The sequence below is a fragment of the Syngnathoides biaculeatus genome, chromosome 4 (assembly GCF_019802595.1).
Source record: "Syngnathoides biaculeatus isolate LvHL_M chromosome 4, ASM1980259v1, whole genome shotgun sequence".
NCBI classification, from domain to species: domain Eukaryota; kingdom Metazoa; phylum Chordata; class Actinopteri; order Syngnathiformes; family Syngnathidae; genus Syngnathoides; species Syngnathoides biaculeatus.
The window spans coordinates 16,551,510-16,574,363 of NC_084643.1; the positions used below are offsets into that span (position 1 = coordinate 16,551,510).

A 22,854-nucleotide genomic window follows, 5' to 3' on the forward strand; every position below is an offset into this window, starting at 1 on the left:
TATAGTTGGGAATTGGCATTCTGCTTATTCTGGTATAAGTATTTCTTTACATCTTTTGATATTGTTTAATGTAAGTGCAGAATCTCCATGAACTAAATAAAACTAAATTTTAAAAATGAGAATTACAACCATGGCGGCACAGTGGATCAGCTGGTAAAGCGTTGGCCTCACAGTTCTGAGGACCCAGGTTCGATCCCGGCCCCGCCTGTGTGGAGTTTGCATGTTCTCCCCATGCCTGCGTGGGTTTTCTCCGGGCACTCCACTTTCCTCCCACATTCCAAAAACATGCAACATTAACTGGACACTCTAAATTAGGTGGGAATGTGAGTGCGGCTGTTTGTCTCTACGTGCCGTGCGATTGGCAACCAGTTCACGATGTACCCCGCCTCCTGCCCGTTCACAACTGGGATAGGCTCCAGTACTCCCCGCGACTCTCGTGAGGATAAGCGGCAAAAGAAAATGGATGGATGAATTACAACCTTTACAGGCAGAGTACCTGTGTGGTCAGGGTTGTATGGCACGGTGGAGTAGCTGTAGAGCTTTGGCTTCACAGTTCTGAGGACCGGGGTTCAAATCCCGGCCTCTAAATGAGTATGAGTTTAGTATAAATTGGGCCCTTCCAGTGTGAGTTTTTTCCAGGCACTCAGGTTTCCTCCCATATTTCTAAAACAGGAGTGTAAGATTGAGCATAAGTGTGAATGGATATTCATCTATATGTGAACGGCAATTGGCAACTGATCAGTCAAGGGTGTACCCCGCCCCCCACCCTCTCACCCAAAGTCAGCTAGGATGAACTCCAGCACCCCAGCGAGGATAGGCAGTATAGGAAATGGATGGATGATAATAAATGGTAATTAAAGTGCCACTGTCAGGAAATGCATGATTTTTAGTATGTTATTATTGAAAAAAACAGCAGCCGACATGGACCCATGTGTTTTTTCACTACAAAACGTGTTTTTGGCGTATACAGCTTTTTGTAACTCCAGCCATGAAAATCCTCTCAAGGGATTTGTTTTTGAGAGGAAGCAGGAAGTGATGTAAAGGACAGATCCGCCCTCAAGTGGACTCGTTTGTTTCTATTAGTTTTACTTCGTGTCAGCCAAAATGCTGGCTCACTGCATTGCTGGACATTGCTTGAACACTCGGAGGATGGATTTACCTTTCATAAGTTTGCAAGAGACCTGGTTCGTAGTGAAAAATGGATTGCACAGGTGCAGAGGACAAGAGCTCCGAGAGGTAGGTGTGTATACATCTACTAAAAAAAATAATAGTTTGGGGCAGACCACGTAATCAGTCTCTCATAACGTAATAAAAGATCTGCGTAGGAAATGTGTCGATGTGCACATCAGACAGCGTCGAGCTGCTGCGTCGCTTTGTCAGTGAAGCGCACAGGCTCCCGGATGGCGGCGGCTCTGAAGAACGCTGCCACAATGCAGCACTCAGCCGCGTGCAACGACAACAGTAAAGCGCCCCAGCTCGACTGTGTTGTTCATCGCGTACTGCGGCATCTATGAACAACCTCCTCAAGCAGCACGGCTTGACTGTGCTTCACTCAGCTGCGTTCGGCGACAACGCAGTAAAGCGCCCCGGCTCGGCGGTGTTGTTCATCGCGTACTGCGGTGGCTGTGAACAACCCCCTAAAGCAGCACGGCTCGGCTCCGTGATAAGCCAGTACGGCGCCGAAAATGAGCCACACCAGCTGGTTGCAATGAGCCGCAATGGCTCATATCCGCTGCGGAACTGGATCGGACGGGAGGCGGTTTGGCCGTGATCACATATCATCTGAATATGGCTCGAAACAATAGTGTAATATTGCCCCTATAACTTCACTCGGTTGTGTGGTGTTCTTTTCGAAAAGATCTTCCATGTCAGCAGGGGTGTGTTCGTCTCCCATAGTTAAGGTGCACCACGTGTTTTCATTGGCGAATGTCCGGGTGACGTCACGAACAGAGGATGCAGTCAATATGGCGACCACTTGGATGTCTTAAAATGACACTTCTGCAACTTTGGATGACGCGCTCTCCATTCACATTTATTTTTTCGTATAGACATTGAAGTGAATAATGTTATATGTATTTTTCATTACAATATCTATTTTAGAATGTTTATAGGGATGACACTTGGCATTTAAAGAGAAGGGAACATTTTACAACACAAAGTACACCACACATCTCCAAATAGAATATATTTAAAGCTCTCAGCCCACAATCAGCCAAATGGTACAAAACTGATGACAGTGCCTTTCACAGTTCAGATGGATAATGCACCTTGCACTTTCCAAAGCCGAAGTCCAATAAGTGAGTGGAAAGGGGGTTATTGGATGACTTGGCATGGAGAGGGGAAGCCCAGTTAATGTGATGACTACCGCTCGCATTGGGGAAGTTAAGCAATGATGCACGCATATGGAACATAATAGGATTATCTTTTCTTCCATATGTGGTTTTCTATTCATTTTTCTTACAAATGCATGCGTGACATTCACAAGAAATCAACAATTAGATGTAATCAAAAAACAAAAAACAAATCCCAGACTGGCACATTCACATGTATGTCGTCCTTTTGTTTTTCATCACATTTGAAATAGGCTTCTAAGCAGCTTTGTCATAATCTCCTCTTCTCTCCAACAATTGGTTTGTAGACCTCGTTTAACACCCAACATGAACATATGGGACCTTTTATTGGCTTTGTTGTTTTCTGCTGTCCTCCTGTAAACCATATGCATCCCCTTCTGTTTGCTGGGTCCAAGTGTCCTGCTAATAACAGATTTGCTGTTAGCAATTTGCTTCCCTTTTAGTTGCATGATTTTGTCTTTCCATGCATCCATTTTTCTGAGCTGCTTATTCTCACAGGGGTGGTGGGTGTGCTGGAGCCCACCTCAGCCATTATTGGGGAGGAGGCAGGGTAGACCCTGAACTGGTGGTTAGCCAATTGCACGGCACATGGAGACAAACAACAGTCACACTCACAATCACACCTTGGGGTAATTTATAGTCACCAATTAATGGACATTTTTGAGATGTGGAAACCAACGTGCCCAGAGAAAACCCATTCAGGCACGGGGAGAACATGGAAACTCCACACATGGTTTTTGAAACCCGGTCCTCAGAACTATGAGGCCAATGATCTAGCCAGTTGTTCCACTGTTTTGCTGATTTTGTCTCATGTAATTTATTTTTTTGTCAGATGCGAGATTAGTACGGGGTATTGGGGTCACAGGAATTAGCCAAAAACCTCAACAACCAGTACAGTTTGCATATACCGTATTTGGCTCTGCAACGGGTGGCAGGATGGTCGACTGGTTAGCGCTTCTGGCTCACAGTTCTGGGGATCCTCCCTCGCCTTTGTGTGCAAGTTCTGCCCATGCCTGAATGGGTTTTCTCTTTGTGCTCTGGTTTCCTCCCACATCCTAAAAACATGCGTGGTAGGATGATTGAAGACTTTCCTGTAGGTATGAATGTGACTACGAATGATTGTCTGTGATTGGCTGGCAACCAGTTCAGGGTGTACCCCTCCTCTCACCTCAAAATATCTGGAATAGATTTCAGGACAAACACGACTCGAGTGAGGATAAACTGTACAGACCTATGGCCAGTTTAGTCTCTTAAATTAATCACAAATGGGCTGGAAGCATGCTCCTTGAATGACTTTCATTTAAGCCCGATGAATTGTGGCATTGTCCTCTTTACAATGTACTGTACTCAAGCCATGGGAGGGAAAAACAATTAAAGGCGGCATTTCTGCTCAACCCAGAACTAAGCAACTGGACCAAGCTTATTTAGAAACATAAACCAAACATATTTTTTCAAAACCAATCGCCTTGTTTATGAGTCACGATAGATGCTGAACTTGACCCCATCTGACAAAGGGCCTATTTATGCACAAGCCATTTTGAAGTAAATGTATGAAAATGGTCATTTTAGCCTTACAAGAACATTTGAAATAACACTTCCAGCTAAAAGTATTTTTCCTTTTTTTTTCCCCCACTTGCTTTCATCATGGGAGGGGAGCCCATAATTAAAGCATCATTTTTTTTTTTTGTTTTGTTTTTTTTAAACCTTTTTTGCTCAGCTGTGGTATTTTATACTCTGCCTCTGTCCCCAGTCAGATGCCCTGACCACAATCAAATACATCCTGGTGCATTGTTAGACCAGCCTTGCTCAAGGTAAATTGGTGTCACAATCAACTACTAAAGTACTTGGTTGCTGAACTTGAGAGCAAGTGGCTAACTACCAATGTTATCCCACAAAAAGCCAAGACTTTCTTCTCACCATTAATATTCTTCATGCGGGAGGGGCAAAATGGCACACCACCAGACTCATGGCCACTGAACACAATCCAGAATTGGTAAAGGTCAGAATAGGTAGATGCTTACTTTTCAATCTGGATTCGCAGTGACAATCCTGGGCCCGGACCTTCAATCAGTATTGGTATTGTATAAGATAGTCTGTTGCACAACTTGTCAATTTAAACTGCATACAATCTGTGAAGTCTTGACACCCTTTGCACAATTGTCGTGGCACTAGACTATCGCTCTAATAGGCTAAATGCCAGAAGACTCTGCATCCTTGCACAACTTTGCACAACTGTGAGTTCTTAAAAGGAAAGAAAGTTATGTCAATGACTGTTATCCATTCATCCATTTTCTTATCCCGCTTATCCTCACAAGGGTCACGGGAGTGCTGGAGTCTATCCCAGCAGTCAACAGGCAGGAGCCAGAGTACACCCTGAAATGGTTGCCAGTCAATTGCTGGGCACACTGAGACAGACAACAGTGGCACTCACAATCACACCTAGGGGGAATTTAGAGTCTCCGATTAATGCATGTTTTTGGGATCTAGGAAGGTGTGCCTAGAGAAAATCCATGCAAGCAAAGAGAGAGCATCCAAACTCCACACAGGCGGGGCCAGGATTGAATGCTGGTCCTCAAAACTGTGAGGCCAACGCTATCTATTATCTATAGGTGACTATCTATTGTTCTTCATTCTCAATATGTATGTTGTACTTGGGTGGCACCAACTACTGGTGGGACATTCCTTGTAGTGCATGAAATTTGCCTAAAGTACAAAGGTTTCAACACGACAACATTACAGCTTTTTATTTGTTTTTTTTATCTAATTATTGTGTAGAAATGATGAACTGTTAAATGTTCATCTGCATTTTAGAAAATAAAGCTCGTGGTACAAACTTGCATATTTTCCAAGGTATTCCTTTTCAGTGGTTGATCTTGAAGTCACTGATGGTGTCGTGGTACACATATCTGACTTTGGTGGGGGCAGCATGAGATCGATTCCTGCTCAGTGGTGGTGTCAATATGTTCCCTGCAACTGACTGGCGACCAGTTCAGCATGTAGTCTTCCTTTTGCCTGAAGTTAACTGGGATAGGCTCCTGTGACCCTTATGAGGATAGGTTGCCTGTAAAATGGATGGATAGATGTTTGATCATGTAAACTTTCTGGCCAATGTTCAGGAAGCAAGTGGTTGGTGGAGCGACCTGTTAGATCATTGCTCTCACAGTTCTGAGAACTGGGGTTCAAATCCCGGCTGCACCTGTGGGGCGTTTGCATTTTCTCCCTGTGCCTGAGTGGATTTTTTTTTTTTTTTCAGGTACTCCGGTTTCCTTCCACATTTCAAAAACGTCCGTTAGTTGGAGACTAAATGGCCCCTAGGTGTGATTGTGAGTTCAACTGTTGTTTGTCTCCATATACCCTGTAATTGGCTGGCAACCTGTTCAGGGTGTAGCCTGCCTCTTGCCCGATGATGGCCAGAATAGACTCTGGTACTCCCGCAACCCTTGTGAGGATAAGTGGCTCAGAAAATGGATGTTCTTTTCAGCAGGATTACCATAGCAAAAAAAAAAAAAAAAGGATCTTTCTCTCACACATCAAGCAAAAGATCAGTGAGGTAGCTGATGTTAATTCAGAAGGTGTTGATTTTTAAAAATATTATTTTGTCTTTCATGGGAAAGAGTTTTATAGGTTACTGTTGGTGGCAACCAAAGATTCCTTGGGTCGACAGGATCAAAGCCGTCAGGTGCAGTTGGAAATTTCTAAAAGATTGTGTTTTTTTTCTTCCTCCATTGGGCAGTTACAGTAGCACACACTCTGTAATCTGTTTTCTACTGTATTCATTCTCTGTCGTATTTCATGAAATATTGTCATGTTATGTCCAAACATTTTTTTTTAAATATATTGACGAGCTTTTGGTCAAAAATTCACACTTTTGAGTATTTTAAGCAGGGAAGTGATCAAAATGCTCCTACCTGTGAAGCCATCCGAGCACAAGCATTGATATGAGTTTACTAAATCCTTGCAATCTCCTCCATGCTGACATGGAGCAGACTCACACTCGTCCACATTGAGAGAGCAATTTTCTCCTGTAACAGCAACATACAGTTTGTATCCACAGCACTCGCTTTGGTGAAAAAACAAGGGCAAGAAACTGCTTACCTGTGAATCCAGGCTGACAGTGGCAGATGAATCCAGCTGCGTCTTCATAGGAAAAATTGGCTGTGTTGAGTTCAGGGAGTACCCCATAGTTGTCAACATCTGAGCGCTGGAAGCATTCACCATCATTTTCACAGGGGTGCTGCTCACACTCATCTTCATCCACCTGGCAGTTCTCCCCCTTGTAACCTAAAAACACAGAGATTGATTCATTGATCAATTTATAAAAAAAATCCTGTGTGGAGGGCATTATTATATTTATGTGTCCTATCATGTTAAATAAAGCACACATAATCGTTTACTAGCATCAACCCATGTGTTTATTTTCAAGTCTGTAAATTAGGTGTCCAAAAGATTGATGTCGACAGACGGGTGTCCAATGTCTCTATATTGTCCAAGTGAGACTCCAAGATTGTGAAGGGAAATCAATCAAAATTATACATTTATTGTGTAAAAGTTTTAAAACACAATTATGAGCAAGCAGCAACACTTTTGTATGCAGCTCAATTGAGGTACTGTATTATATTGCTGAATAAGATGGATGTTGGAAGTGCCGCATAGCTTTTCCACAGAATCTAAGAACTGTTTTTTTTATACCTTCTGACCCACAAGTATTTAATTCTATTGTTGATTTAGATTTATGCATGGGAAACAGCCAGTCTGCAGAGGTATTTAGCCACATTAGCTAGAATCCTTTAATCCCAAACCCATATTGTGACTAAGTGCAGTCGATGCACGGTGGCATTTACAGTTACAACATAATACCTGTATGGGTCATTAACAACACTATCGATAATGAAATGTGTGGAGGGGAGTATATGTAAATTAGAGGTTTTCCTGATCAACAAATCACAACTAAAACCAAAAAAAAGGTTGTATACCTTGCCAACAGAGGCAATCGTACTGGTTGCTGCCCTCCAAGCAAGTGCCCCCATGCTGGCATGGACCCGAAGCACATTCAGGAATATCCTCCTCACAGTTGTGACCTTCAAAGCCTGTGCCATCACAGTCACACTCATATCTAAGGAAGGGCACAGACACAGGTGGGATATTTTAAAATATCAATAAACACAGAATGACCATGTCAGTCCAAAATTTCCATTTAAAGCTACACATTGTTGCTTGGTTAGAGTTGATTATCATCGGGTAAACTACTAGCAAATGGATTGAATCAGAATGTAGCGGTCAACACTATTCCTGTTTTATTGTACTAATGTAATTACTGGGCATGTCCGTTGTGACACAAAACCCATCTAAGCATGCCTTTATGACCTCATTTTGTGGACTAGGAGACAGTTCCCCGCCCCACACACACACAGTTTTTACAAATGCGCATAGGCTTAAGCTCGCAATAGTCAATAATCACTCTGTGGTCACTTTTACAGTTAAAAGATTACACTGGTGAGTTTATCAAGCCACCAAGACTACATCGAGACTACATCGCACATACAATCACACCTGGCAATTTAGAGTCCCCTATAAATGCATGTTTTTAGAATGTGTTAAGAAACAACAGTGTCCAGAGAAAACCCATCCAGGGACGTGCAAAACGTGCAAATTCCAAATAGGTGGGACTGAGATTTGAACCGCGGTGCTAAGAACTGTGAGATTAACGCTCTAATCAGTTGCTCCACCGTGCCACCCTCTTCTCAAAATCTTATAATTCTGCTAAATGTACCCAATAATAAAAAAAGATATTTAAAATCATCAAACAAATAAGTCAAATGAATGCCAAATGCTGTTTTTCCATGAGAACATAAGACCATCCTTTTGCCAAATGAAGCTTAACAGAAGATATATTTTGAAAGAGGACAATGACAATGGACAGAAGTGAATCAATAAATTAAGGGCTTCAAACAGAACAAAATATGCCTTATGGAGTGGCCCAGTTCGAGTCTTCACCTTAATCTGTAAAAAATTTCAGACCAGAGTTTACCAAAAATATTTCTGAACTGAAACAATTTTGTGAAGAGGAATGGTCCTACCTATCATTATTGAAGTCTGAACTTGGGAGACATTTGTTTGAGGACAACGGAACCTCAACCAACATTTTAATTCAAAGGCGTACATAGTTTACTTGCTGTTTGGTAAAACATTTGGAAACATATCATGAAACTTTTGATGTGGTGCAGCATGCTGTAGAGCATTGGTCTCACAGTTTTGAGAACCAGGGTTCAAATCCTGGCCCCGCCTGTGTGGAGATCACATGTTCTCCCTGTGCCTACGTGGTTTTTCTAAATTCCCCCTGGGTGGGCTTGTGAGTGTGACTGTTGTCTGTCTCCATGTACGCTGCCTCATATCTGATGACAGTTGGGATATGCTCCAGCACTCCCGTGACCCTTGTGAGCATAAGCAGCATAGAATATGGATGGTGGATGGATGGATGGATGTTTATGTGGTGTTAGTGTGATATGGCCAAGTTAAGACCAATTTAAGCACATGATGCAATATTGTATGATGTGTGTGTTTGAGTGGACCCTACCTGTTGACCCCGTCAATGCACCTGCCATCATTCAGACATGGCATGCTGGCACATTCATCAATGTTGACCTCACAGTCTTGACCCTGGAAGCCATCCATACACTCACATATGTAAGTGGCAACATAGTCTCGGCAGGCAGCACCATTTTGGCAGGGTTGTACTTCGCACTCATCAATCTCTACCTCACAGCTAAGCCCTGTAGGAATGGTAGCAGGCCAAGACAGAAGATTGACAACATACTTAACTTATTTTAATAACTCAAAACAAAAACACAGATGGACAGTAGCACCACAACACATTAAACGACTTGAACACCGACACATGTATTTGATGTCACTTGATGTACATTAGAATAGGATCCATTTACAGTACATTAACGCCATTATTCGGCAAATATAGTCAACAATATATATTCTTACAATTTGGGTAATGTTTACTGCAATTCACATAAAAATTAGGTTTGGGCTGTTGCAGAGTGTTGTACTCCTGTTTTCCCTACCTTTGAAGCCTTCAACACAATCACAGATGTAATTGTCCACTTCATCCCAGCATGTGCCATTATTTTGACATGGTGTGGAGGCACATTCATTTATGTCCAAGTCACAGTGGAAGCCTTGAAATCCAGGCACACAGAAACACTGGTAGGCATTGATGCCATCTTTACAAATGGCACCATTTTGACAGGGTGCAGACTCGCATTCATCAATATTTTTTTCGCAGTTGGTCCCGTGGTATCCACCATGACACTGACAATGATGTCCAATGTCAGGACTGTCAATACAGGTTCCCCCATTGTGGCATATTTCCTCTGAACAAGTGGTGACATGAGACTCACAGTATTCACCTCCAAATCCATATGGACAGTGGCATGAATAGGCATCAATTCTGTTGACACAGTAAGACCTGATACCTTTGCAAGGGTTGCTCGCACACTCGTCTACATCCTGGGTGCAGTTGAGGCCTGTGAAGCCATCCGGACATTGGCATGTGAAACTGCCAGTTCCGAGACTGCTGGTACAGTTGGTGCAAGGTGCCAAGATGCAAGCGTCATACAGTTCGTCACAGTTTTTGCCCATGTACCATACTGGTTCTTTGGGACAAAGGCACACATAGTCACCCAGATGTTCAATACAGGTGGCGCCATTATTACAGGGAGATGAGAGGCATTTGTCTGCTGCTGCTGTACACAGAAAACCTGGAAATAAAATTACATAGATATAGTGAGGACTTAATTAGCTCAATTTGTACAAAATACATAATAACACGATGATACACTACACTAACAACTGTTACAATGTGGAGCAGAACTGGACTTTTGTGTTGTGTGTGTTACTTTTGTGTTGTGTTAAATTCTATTCTTCTTAAAGGAAACTTTAGACAATAGTCCGTACTATTCATGAAAATTGGGGCTAGACAAGGTGTGTTACTGTAAGTACAGTTTGTAACCCTGCAGACGTCCATACAGTATTCGTGCTGGATGCGGGAACATAAACTCTTTCACCATCTGCAAAGTCACTCACAATTGTCTCAAAGTTTCTCCACTATACACACAAATACAAATTTGGTACTGCTCGGTACTTAAAGGGGAAATCCAGTGCTTTGCATGAAGAGTGTATCCAACAGGTCATGTAATATGTACCCTATTTTTACAATGTGATGTTAAATCCTCTCTCATTTAAAAGTATTTTGAGAAGATTTTTATCGACAATTATGAATTTTCAGGGGCGCAGCCATTTTTGCAAGTCACATGATCTACATGGGCGTATGTGATGTGGACCGTGCGTTCCTAACGCTCACATGGGACACCATTATGCCCAGTGCTGATTTCTCAGATTTATCCTCATCTGATGAAGAAATAGCAGTATCGGTTGATCGGGAAGACAGATGAATACTTCCATAAAGGTTTGAACCTGTGGCTGTAATTAATGTTGAATATTTGGATGGTTCTTCAAGTGGAATGACGCGAAGTCACGGTCGAGTTTCGGTGGTGGCAGAGGTCCGGGGCTAACAGCCTCCTACGCCTGGAAGCTCGGCACGTGAACCGCCGCCGCCCGCTTTGTTAGCTGGGCACACGAGACAGACGTCAAAGCTCGGCTAAAGGCCGACCGCCGGAGCTCGCTCGTCAGACTACACATCATTCCCGTCCAAGAACCATCTGCGGCTACCGACCCGGAGCTCCCAGGTGCCTTTATTTACGCATTTATGTCGCGCGTAGGCCTCTGAGTAGTCAGACTCCATGTCATTCCACCCAAAGAACCATCCAAATATTACAACATTAATTACAACCACAGGTTCAAATCTGTATGGAAGTATTCCTCTGTCTTCCCGATCAACCGATACTGATATTTCTTCATCAGATGATGATCATCCGAGAAATTAGCTGGGTGTGATTTTGTCCCATGTAATCCAGCATTTGGAACGGCATGGTCCATGACACATACGCTCACGTAGATCATGTGACTCGCAAAAATGGAAATTCATAATTGTCGATAAAAATCTTCTCAAAACACTATTAAATGAGAGAGGATTCAACATCACATTGTCAAAATAGGGTACATATTACATGACCTATTGGATACACTGTTCATGCAAAGCACTGGGTTGCCCCTTCAAATATTACCATTTGTGCTTTCTGCTGTCCATTTCAAAATTTCAATGTCTACAAAGAATCAAACGATGCACAGATCAGATTTATCTCACAGATTTTCTGCGGGCACTCCAATTTCCTCCCACATACCAAAAACATGCATGATTTGGAGACTGTAAATCGCCCTTAAAGTATGATTGTGAGTGTCAATGATTGTTTTATGTGGCCTCCGATTGACTGACAGCCAGTTCAGTGCCTCCTGCCTGATGATACCTGCGATAGGTCTAGCACTTCTGCAACCCTTGTGAGGAGAAGTAGCTCAGAAAATGGATGGATGGACATTGCAGTTCTGGCATGCTTAATCAGTTAATTACAATGTCATAGCTTTCTCTGTTTTCAAGAAATTAGTGAAAATGTATCAGTATGTTTCCCTTTCAAAAAGTTTAAAAGCTCACTTTTGGTTGACGGTAAGGGAAGTATTTCTTTAACAATATATAAAATATGGTCGTTTAGGTGGAATGGTGGATCAGATGGAAAGCAGTGGCCTCACAGTTCTGAGGTCCCGGGTTCAATCCCGGACCTGCCTGTGTGGAGTTTGCATGTTCTCCCCGTGCCTGTGTGGGTTTTCTCTGGGTACTCCGGTTTCCTCCCATATCCCAAAAACATGCAACATGAATTGGACACTCCAAATTGCCTCGAGGTGTGATTGTGAATGCGACTGTTTGTCTCGATGTGCCCTGTGATAGGTTGGCAACCAGTTCAGGGTATACCCCATCTCCTGCTCGTTGACAGTTGGGATAGGCTCCACCACTCCCCGTAACCCTTGTGGGGATAAGAGGCTAAGAAAACGGATGGCCCAGGCGCCTCAGGGTGGGAGGCATGAAAGTCACTGATGAGCTTGGGATCGACCACGAACCGGGATTGGATCCATGAATGTTCCACGGGACCATAACCCTCCCAGTCCACCAGATACTGGATACCCCTCCGACGGTGGCGGGATGACAGGAGCTGGCGCATCGAATAAACTAGGCCTCCATCAACCATGCGGGGGGGAGAGGGGGATCGGCTGGAGGGACCAATAGAGATGATCTAGCCGGCTCAAGCAGGCTCACATGGAATGTCGGGTGGACACGCATTGTTCTGGGGAGCTTCAGAGAAAGAAATGCCATTGCCATACATGACCATCCGCTAGCGCTTAGGGTAACCTGAAGCAGAGAGACTGTCAAACCGCCCCCGGTAGTTAATACTCACTCACTGGACACCTTGAGTGTGGGTCGTGCGGGTTTGACAGGACAGCGAGCCACGAGGTGGCCCAACTGCTCGCAGTAATAACACCGACCCTTTCGCCAGCATCGTTGCCGTTCCTCGGGGGAGCCGTGGACCCCCTCGACTTCCATGGGATCCGTCTCGGCAGCGTGGACTGGTTGGCATGTGGCCTGTGGCAAAAGATTCCATTGGGCGTCTCCCTGTAGCGTGTCGACCCTCCACTGTATAGTGAGTCTCTGGTCGATCCTCAAGACAAGGGGGATGAGCGAGTCCAAGTTGGTGGGCAGTTCCACTGCGACGAGGTGGCGTTGAATACCAGGCGAGAGCCCCTGAAAGAACCCATCGAGGAGGGCTTTCGCTTTCCACCAGCTTTCTGCCGCTCTAATGCGGAACTCAATGGCGTAATCCGCCACTCTGCGTTGCCCCTGCGGGAGCAAGATCAAAGAAGTTGCCCCCTCACGAAATATGTCTTATAGCATGACGCCCAGAGTTTTGTCCGATACCGTTAAACATGTAGGTGATAATAAACAAAGGTACGTGGAAAAATGAGAGAAACTTGGCATAGCGGGCCTATATTTAATGCCAAAGTCGATGTTTTCACCGATAAGAAATTGGACTGTTAATTCGCTTCCGCTTGTCTTGGACAACTGCATATACACGTGTATCTGATGAGTAAGTCGTTGAGATTTACACAGAAAAGTTTGAAAGCGTATAAAAGTCTGGACGCATACAAATACTTCTATTCTCAACGGGGAGACTGCTCATGAACGCGGAAGCGTATTCGGCTACACGTTAACCTTTCCCGAAATCCATCGACATTTTCAACTGCTATTCAATACAAATACCAATTTTGAAATAAATGGCCACTGGTTCTGCACAAACTCACATTCATTAGCTATCATTGAAAAAAAATGACAGCGGGTTGACGGCTCATGAACAAGGAAGCGTATTCGACTACACATTAACCTTTGCCAAAATCCATCGATCTTTTCAGCTGGTATTCAATACAAATACCAATATTTAAATAAATGACCCCTTGTTTGTGTAAAACCACATTCATTAACTATGATTGCAAAAAAAAAAAAAAAGGACGGGGAATCGGGGCCTCTGTACACGGAAGCATATTGCGGCCACACACGCACACACACCTTTGAACCTCTCTGCGACAGACGTTTTTTTTAAACACGCATTGTTCTCAAATGAGTCAATTTGGCATTATAAATACTTCGTTATTTGAGATTAAGAATAACTCCTACCTGAAATGAAGTGATCGCTACACAAGCGTGTGTATTTGGTTGGGCACAAGCCATCACGTTTAATTGCCGAAATCCATCGATTTTTTTCTGGTCTTTTGAGCTGGTATGCTATAGAATGATCTCTTTGAATATCTGTCTCATCTTTCGTGACAACCAACAGCACAACAGGTCTCGGGTATTGTAAATATTGTCCTCCAGTTCAATGTCTCCCACAATGCCGAGCAGCTCTCTTTGACAGGCAATACGGTGCCGTGAAAATGGTGACGTCTCATGCACGAGCTCTATTCAAGACAAAGGTCATGCACAGGTAAGCAGCCCAAAAAAGGCAGAGGCAAAAAAAAAACACGAGGCAACAGGAAAGGTCTAAAAACATGGTAACTTGGTTGAATTACTTTTAAGGCAAAAAACAAGACTTGACTCGACTGTGGTGGCACCGGAGCTGCTGCCAGCGGTAGCTCCACCCAGGTCAGTGGCCTGACCATGCCCCTGACAGAGGTGAGGTACACCCTGAATTGGTCATCAGGCAATTGCATGGCACATATAAACAACCACTTGCAACCGGAATTATATCAACGGGTAATTTAAAGACTTCAATTCACCTATGATGCATATTCCATTCAGGTTCTGATCGGGGGGGGAGATGGCTATTCTTCACAATCACCGCATTCCAGGTCTCACTGTCATTACTTACGTAAGTATTGAAGTCCCCCAGCAGAATGATGGAGGCCCCAGAGGGAGCGCTATCAAGCCCTCCCTCTAAGGATTCCAAAAAGGGTGGGTACTCTGAACTGCTCTTTGGTGCCTAGGCACAAACAATAGTAGGGACCAGTCCCTCCACTTGAAGGTGGAGGGAGGGTACCCTCCTGTCCATTGGGGTGAACCCCAAAGTACAGGCACCGAGCCAGGAAGTAATAAGTACACTCATACCTGCTCGGCGTCTGTAACCATGGGCAACTCCAGAGTGGAAAAGACTCCAACCCCTCTCAAGAGGACTTGTAGGACTACAAGCGGTGTGTAGAGGTCACTCCGACGATATCTTGTTAGAACTTCTTGACCTCACACACCAGCTCGGGCTCCATCCCTGCCAGATAGGTGATATTCTATGTTCCTAGAGACAATTTCTCTAGCCGGGGATCGGATCGCCAAGGTCCCAACCTTCGGCCACTGGCTAGATCACACTGCACCTGACTCTGTGGTTGTGTCTTTGTACTTGCAAGTGCATGACTTGGACACTCGGGTGAAGAGAGGGACAGAGCTGTCCATGATCACCACCTGGTGGTGAGTTGGCTCCAATGATGAAGGAAGAGGCCAGTCCCACGGGGCAGGCCGAGATGTATTGTGTGGGTCTGCTGAGAATGACTGACAGAATCCCCTGTCAGAAGGGAGTTCAAATCCCACCTCCGACAGAACTTTGCTCAACATTGCATGGACATCAGAGACAGTGCCTCTGGATTGGCAGAAATTTTAAGGACCCTCAGGGAGTCCTGTTGGGGTCCTTTGGGAGTATGGGGTACCAAACTCTCTGATACGGGCTGTTCGGTCCCTTTACGACTGGTGTCAGAGTTTGGTCAGCATTGCAGGCAGTAAGTCAAACTCGTTTACAGTGAAAGTTGGACTTGGGTAAGGCTTTCCTTTGTCACCAATTCTGTTCTTCAATCGCAATGTTTTTAATCAGAATGACAAAAAAGTGTAGTGTAAACATTGCTCTTGGAGGTATTTGTTTTTGAAGGTCCTGATCTTGACCCTGTGCCAAGTCACTCTCTGATCCCTGTATGAATTGCTTTTCTTTATTTGTTACTTATATATATATATATATATATATATATATATATATATATATATATATATATATATATATATATATATATATATATGATCATTCTACCTCTTGCACTGTTTGAAAATACCCCTAAGGACTCTTCAACAATTAACAAGTATATGTTTCTGCAGGAACTTGTGCAAATGTGGTGGAAACAAAGACAGATCGTTGAACTGTTTCAAAATCCCTTGTGAATACAGAGAGCATTTTCCCATTAAAAGTATTGTATATACATTTAAACTAAAATCTGGCTTCAGTGTGCAAACACCTTTTGCCATTTGTACCAGAGGATGACTTTTTCAGTATTTTTATCATGATTATTTTTATTTTTGGTCCCTTTAGGAACAAGTCACAAAATTTCTAGGTGAAAAAATACATTTGGGCTATTTGTCTTGCCCTTAAATGTCAAGGTGGGTCAAATTTAACCTGGACACGATGAAAGGGTTAAACAGGTCTTGACAGAGGTTGCTGTTGAGTCACTTATCAGATTTCCATTTTGAAAAGGGAGATTGTGTGATTTGTTATTCTTACACAAGTTGCAAAGCTGTCTTTTTTTAATGTTTAAAACTACTCTCTCTTACTCTCAAGATGTCCCGGCCAGCTTGTGTGGCGATTTCTAAAGCTCTCTCCTACGTTTCAAAAATGTGCATAATCATGTTAATTGAAGACTATCTTTTCTAAATGTGTGAACCTGATCATTGGTAATTGTTTGTGTACAGAACTGTGTGCATTTGACTTGCAACCAGGCTAGGCAGAGTGTACCTGGTCTCTGGCCCTATGTCAGCTAGGATAGGCTCCAGCTCACATGTGACCCTGGTGAAGACAAGTCGTGTGGAAAATTGATAAAGGGAATAGAAGGATATGGACTACTATAGACTGTGCCACTTTGACACTTTCCCTGTTCTACCAACAAGAAATTCATAGTTATTTTTAAATTTCTGTGGAAAGTGTTTAATTCCACAACTCATCTAATAGCAGCTACAAACCATTCGTCCCCCCACCCCAAATAACCGAAAAAATGACTTCATATCTTCCAAAAAACAGTTTCCTAATTCATAATTCCACTGTCTTACTTTCGTTATCTACCATAACTCTTCACATCAGACTCTCCCCTGCATGTGTGGGATAGATACATCACAAGTCATACAACTACTAAAATTTCTATTTTCAGTTGAGTGCTGTAAAGGAATGTGTGAACTAACTGAATGCCATATTGTGTGTTAATTATCTAGTTGTGAAGGTGTTTATGTTTTTTCCCCTTATCTCAGCTGGAAGCTTTAAAGATGTGTTATTTCCTTCACCTTGCATCATTTCTTCACATCCTTCTGAGCTACCATTTTACTGCTGCGAGACACATATTGTTAAATTATACTAAAGACCACCCTGTACACCTGTACAAAGGAAATCCTTAGGGGTAACGTATACTTTAAATTGTTCAATTTGTAATGTCATTGATCTTCATAGAGAGAGAAGGGCTGACAGCAGCTGCAAGGATCTCCTCACACTACACCCCTCCATCCAGACCCCATCAACCCCTCACACATTCCAAGGAGATGATAACAGCACCTCCTAGACACACCCCATCCCCCAGAATTACAGAGCACGCAGTAGATCATGGTTATGGTGAGACAAGCTTGATCCTTGGCACTGAATGGTACCGCGACTATATCAGCACAGAGATAACGTTGAGCAGAACTGGTTACTGCCAGCAGGTAGAAGTTGTCAGCCACTGACACTGTCCAGACTACAATGTGTCCTTTCAACTACTACTACTACTGTGTAGAATGGAACTGATTCATTAATTTTGCTGCATTTGCCAATCACCCCAATGTTGATTTAAGGGTCCATACCATAAAAATCATTTTTTTCAACTATTTTATTATTGACAAAAGTCAAAATAAGACTGTGACTTGGTTTAAGTAGACAACTATGTGGTTTGTTGATAGGATGCAAAGGGCAATAAACAGCAAATGACTTTAGACAGAGAAGATCAGACCGTGTATTAGTGTATATAATCAGTAATTATTGACATGCCTTCCCACTTTATGGTTTGTACCAAACCTCTTAACTCAGCTGAACAGCACCAGAGCATTTCCAAGTTTTAAGCAAGCGAGTGTTAGCTGCTGTCAACATACAATATATAAAGTAAGGATGGGAAGAAAAATGAATTAAATGACTCAAATAAATAAATCAACAAACATTTTTTTTGAACAAATGAAACAATAGTTCCGCCTGGAAACATGTTTGTGCCACTGAACCAATGTTTCACACGGACATATAATAGAGAGAGACACACTGTTGGGCCACTGATAAACGTTGCCAAAAATGCCAAGGGTCTCTATGTGTTTTTTAAGACACAACTGCATGATAGCTAATGCTGATTAAAAGCATTTTTAAAAAATATTAATCATGGAGGGTGGCACAGTGGGTGAATGGTTAGCACATCTACCTCACAGTTCCCATGTTCTGGATTCAAATCCCAGTCCCGCCTGTATGGACTTTGCATGTTCTACCTGTGCCTGGATGGGTTTTCTTCAGGTTCTCCAGTTTCCTCCCACATCCTAGAAACATTCATGCTAAGTTAGTCTAAATTGCCTTTAGGTGTGAATGTAAGTAAATGGTTGTTTGTTTCTTTGTCCCCAGAGATTTGTTGCCAACCAGTTAAGGGTGTACCCTGCCTCTCACCCAAAGGTAGCTGGGATAGGTTCCAGAATGACTGTGACTTCGATGACGATAATCATTATGCAAAATTAATAGAAAAATGAATATTTCCAAGGAATTCATGAATACTTAAATCTGTGTATTTGGGACGGGGGGTATTCAAGCATACATTGTGCACCCACTCAGCACAATGGTCATTTAAATTGGGTGTGGAACAACGACCCTAAAAATATGGACATTTTTCCTCCACTTAGATAAAAGGTGGTTTTCCTTTTGCATTCCAGTGGATTTCTATTCTTCTCAAATTCCCCAGTTTCCGTAGTGGTCTCCGACGAGGAGTGTAGCCTGTGTTTGAGTTAGAGCGCTCCAAGTTGGGGTGTCACGTGGACCAGTGCTGTCATCTAATCCTTAAGGTGCTTTCGCTGTGCTGCAGCTAACACTGACACTTCTGTGCAGTGACTGTCAAGTTTCCACTGTACATACAAAATAACACATACAACCAAACCTACATGACTTTGCCCACATAGTCTCGAGAGTCACGGACTCTTGAGGTTACCTCGCAGTGGCTAATGCTCATGCATGCTAACATGTTCACAGAAGATATGTGCCACCTGGTAGATTAGAGTTGGTGTAATTTTTCATTTACTTTTCGATAATTTTGTTCCACCGGTACTTAAAAAAAAAGATAGCCTAACCCTAACAAAATGCCTCAGTACAGTGCTGGTTTCAGTATTTGTTGCAATACTATTGCAAGTTTGCTAATGCTGATTGCAAATGCTAATAATGTAGCAAAGGCATTTTTGTTTAATATTGTACACTCACTGCCAACATATGCAATTACAGGACAAAAGTTCAGTCAATAAATGACAATAAAAATTAAAAAAAGGGGGGGGATTCTAAGACCACTCTTGCAATAAGGTATACTGTATAGAAGTTTTATATATATATATTCATGATTTATAATCTAATTGTGAATTAAATAGCAACATTCGCTGTCACCATTGCCAAATTGCGCACCGCAATAAGTGTCAGGTGTCAGTTATGTTCAAGTGGAATGGAGCCATTCAAAATTTTCTCCTCTCTTTTATTTCCACCCAAATCCCATTTCAGCTCACTTTCCCTATTAGTGGGCCAACAATGCATGCCTGGTATATTCTGCTTCACAATGATAGTAAGACCCCACATAGAAGGATCCAAACATGACGTCGCTGTGAACACTTGGTCGCCACAAAACACAAGACACCATTTTAGTGCCAGAGACCAGAGTAAAACTCTTTTGAACCATAACAACAATCTAAACAGAGCAAATCTTATTTATTTATCAAATATGAATGAGAATTTTGGTCTTCTCAATTGCCATGTGTAACAGACCAACTAGAATATCGAGAAAAAGGGCATGATGTTTTTTTTCAACCCAAACCTGTGAAAAGGACATCAAAGATTATGAAAAAAAAACCACATTGATCGCATTTGGACTTTTAAGTATTGGGCCACTGAAATTAAAATTACAGTAAATAAAAATTGTGACGTCTATTCATCTAGATCAGGGGTCTCAAACTGGTGGCCGAGGTGGTATTTTCACCCAACATGACATTTTTTGGCCCACACCTTACTATGAAAGTTTAAAGTTAGCCCTCAAGATTTTTATGAATGGTACTTTTACAGTGTTGCGTGCGGAGCTGACGAGCCTACCAATTACGGTGGGGTGTATGGCTCTCGGGGGTGTGATGCAAGCAGAAAAACATTTTTCATTGAGTCCCAGCTAACTTTGGCTAAGGCTGACTGACTACACCCTGAACTGGTCACCAGTCAGTCACAGGGCACACAGTCACTGAGTGGGTTCTGAAACCATGCTGCCTGCACCAAAGTCAAGCAAGTGTACCGCTACTCCAATGACTCCAACTTAATTTAACCTATGAATAATTCCTTTTCTTTTCTGAAATAATCATGTTTAAACTTCCATCCATCCATTTTCTTAGCCACTTAGGGCCTTGAACTCAAAAAGCACTGAACATAACAGTACTGTAATGGAATATTTTGCAACGGCACTTTTGTTTATTTATTTATTTGTTTCAGCAATAACTGTGCCTTAATGATTTATCTATTGTTTTTACCTAAAATGTTCTTCGATTTTTATTCTGTTTTATTGAACCTTGCACCTTTTAGAGAAGCACTCAGCATTTTGTTGTATGCACAGGATATAATGACATTAAAGGCTTTTGATTTGATTGATTTGATTGTGAGTGTGACTGTTGTCTATCTCTATGTGCCCTGCAATTGGCTGGGCGTACCCCGCCTCCAGCCCAATGATAGCTGGGCTAGTCTCCAGCACTCCTGTGACCCTTGTCATGATAAGCAGCTCTGAAAATGTATAAATGTACGAATGAATGATATATTCCCATTAGGTGTATACTTGTGGACTGCATTTACTCAGAACAGCTAAGTTACAATGTTTTGTCCTTTATCCAGATTGAGATCTGTCATCTATTCAGCGGAGAAGTTGGGATTATTTTGATATTTACTAAAAAAAAAAAAATAAAAAATAAAAATTAGTTAGCAGCTCATAACTAGGTAAAAACAAGATCTCCGTTGCAAACGAGCTCTCTCAGGAGCCACCGTAATTATCCATCCACCCGTCCATTTTCTTAGCTGCTAATCCCCACAAGGGTTCCGGGGAGCACTGGAGCAACCCTGGAGCCTATTCCAGCTGTCAACGGGCAGAAGGCAGGGTACACCTTGAACTGGTTGCCAGCCAATCACAGGGCACCTATAGACAAACAGCCGCACTCACAATCACACCAAGGGTTAATTTAGAGTGTCCAATTAATGTTTTGTTTTGAAAAAGCTGCAGAATGTGAGTGGGATTAGGGTTATGTCATCATTGATGACATACTATAGTAGTGACATAATTTAGGATCTTCTTTATCAGTGGCTCGACCCGAGCACTATTCCCAGGATGAAGTGCTGAAGATGTTCTGCCACTCTTGCTTGGTTTGAAGGTCACTCAGAGCAGGTTCTTGTTTTTGGCCTTTAATTCTGGAAACCAATTTTGTGACTGTGCTGTTGCAACTTTCACATTCACAAAGTGCACCCTTTTGAAAATGTTTTGAGGTGGTTCTCCTTCCAAAGCAAGAAATTCAAATCACAGCTCTCTGCTTCTGACGGGGATCCAACAATAATTTACAAAAAAATATATATGTTAGGAAGTTAAATTAAATTTGGCACATTAGTTTATGACTGCCTCTTGTATTTAGACTGAAAAGAAATATGCTACGCATGTACATGTACAGTGTTGTCAGTGTGAACTCAGCAATTGGCGAAAAAGGGATGGTGTATTTCTCCTGTATACCGTATGTAATTGTCATTATATTGGTATTGCAGAATGAGCTAAAATTCCTTGCGGGTATCCAATCACATCAACAGAATCAGAGTTTTGCTAGAGAGGGAGAGGAAACATTGGTGCTCTGACTTCAAGAGGGGGAAGCCCCCAGCCAACGAGTTGAGCCCTGAGCCATTTTCTTCTCCATCAGACATTGGCAGGTCTTCTGGGTTGAGCTCCAAAGTCTCCACAGCAGGTGGCTGCTTTGCTTTATGCACAAATGCACAAATCCTCTGAATCAGTCACGGTTACACATTGAGTCAGACAGTGGCATGCATGCTTTTGTCCCTTGTGTAAACTGAATTGTCTAATGCCTTATCTAATGTTTTTGTCTAAACAATGTGCATGTGGCAGCATACAGTATGTTTGATTCAATTTTAACATTTTAGTTTCATATCCAGTATTTAAATGTGAAAAATATCAATAATTGCTGACACTCATTGTTGCTTCGCCTCTGTGCACTCATTTAGCATTGAATACATTATGAACATCTACCAGTTCCATAGATCCAACAGCGTGTCATGTATTTGTGTTTTTTTCTTTAGAACACATTAAAGTTGGATTAGTCAGAGTTTTTTGCTGCTAAGATTTAATGCACCTGTGCTTGACTGAGTCATCTGCAGATGGCAGATCAACAGATCCAAAGAGAAGAGGGAGGTTTCTGCTTTAGAGCCTGGATCCTCAAGGCTTTTTTTGAATATAATGCCTCTTTTTTTTTTGTAATTATTTTTTTATTCATATATATCCTGCAAACGTTTTGCTGTTTTGGTTGTTTACATGGTTTTTTAATAGTACTCTTTTACAGCGAACATAATCCAAGACATTTTGGGGATTATTTGTGTTTAATTCCTTCATAACTCTGGGTCTCAGGACTAGGCATGTGTCTTAATTCCCATCACTACCCCCCATTTAGGAGCGAGACAAAAAAAGAAAAAAAGTGAAGCAGTCCACCCAGACGCTC

At 42.4% G+C, this 22,854-nt stretch overlaps 1 protein-coding gene across 3 annotated transcripts in view; it reads right to left on the bottom strand.

The window, feature by feature from the left end:
* The window catches only part of LOC133499641 (protein crumbs homolog 1-like), a 40,583-nt gene that overhangs the window by 14,037 nt on the left and 3,692 nt on the right, over positions 1 to 22,854 (bottom strand). The window contains exons 3-8 of one of the 3 annotated variants that reach the window (XM_061817880.1): positions 9,836 to 10,120; positions 9,425 to 9,538; positions 8,926 to 9,121; positions 7,325 to 7,464; positions 6,447 to 6,632; positions 6,260 to 6,373 (exon numbers count right to left, since the gene is read on the bottom strand). In XM_061817880.1, the coding sequence (XP_061673864.1) occupies positions 6,260 to 6,373; positions 6,447 to 6,632; positions 7,325 to 7,464; positions 8,926 to 9,121; positions 9,425 to 9,538; positions 9,836 to 10,120 (1,035 nt within the window). Of the gene's footprint in view, positions 1 to 6,259; positions 6,374 to 6,446; positions 6,633 to 7,324; positions 7,465 to 8,925; positions 9,122 to 9,424; positions 10,121 to 22,854 lie in introns of all 3 variants that reach the window. The other 2 variants (XM_061817879.1, XM_061817877.1) reach the window with 2 other exon arrangements.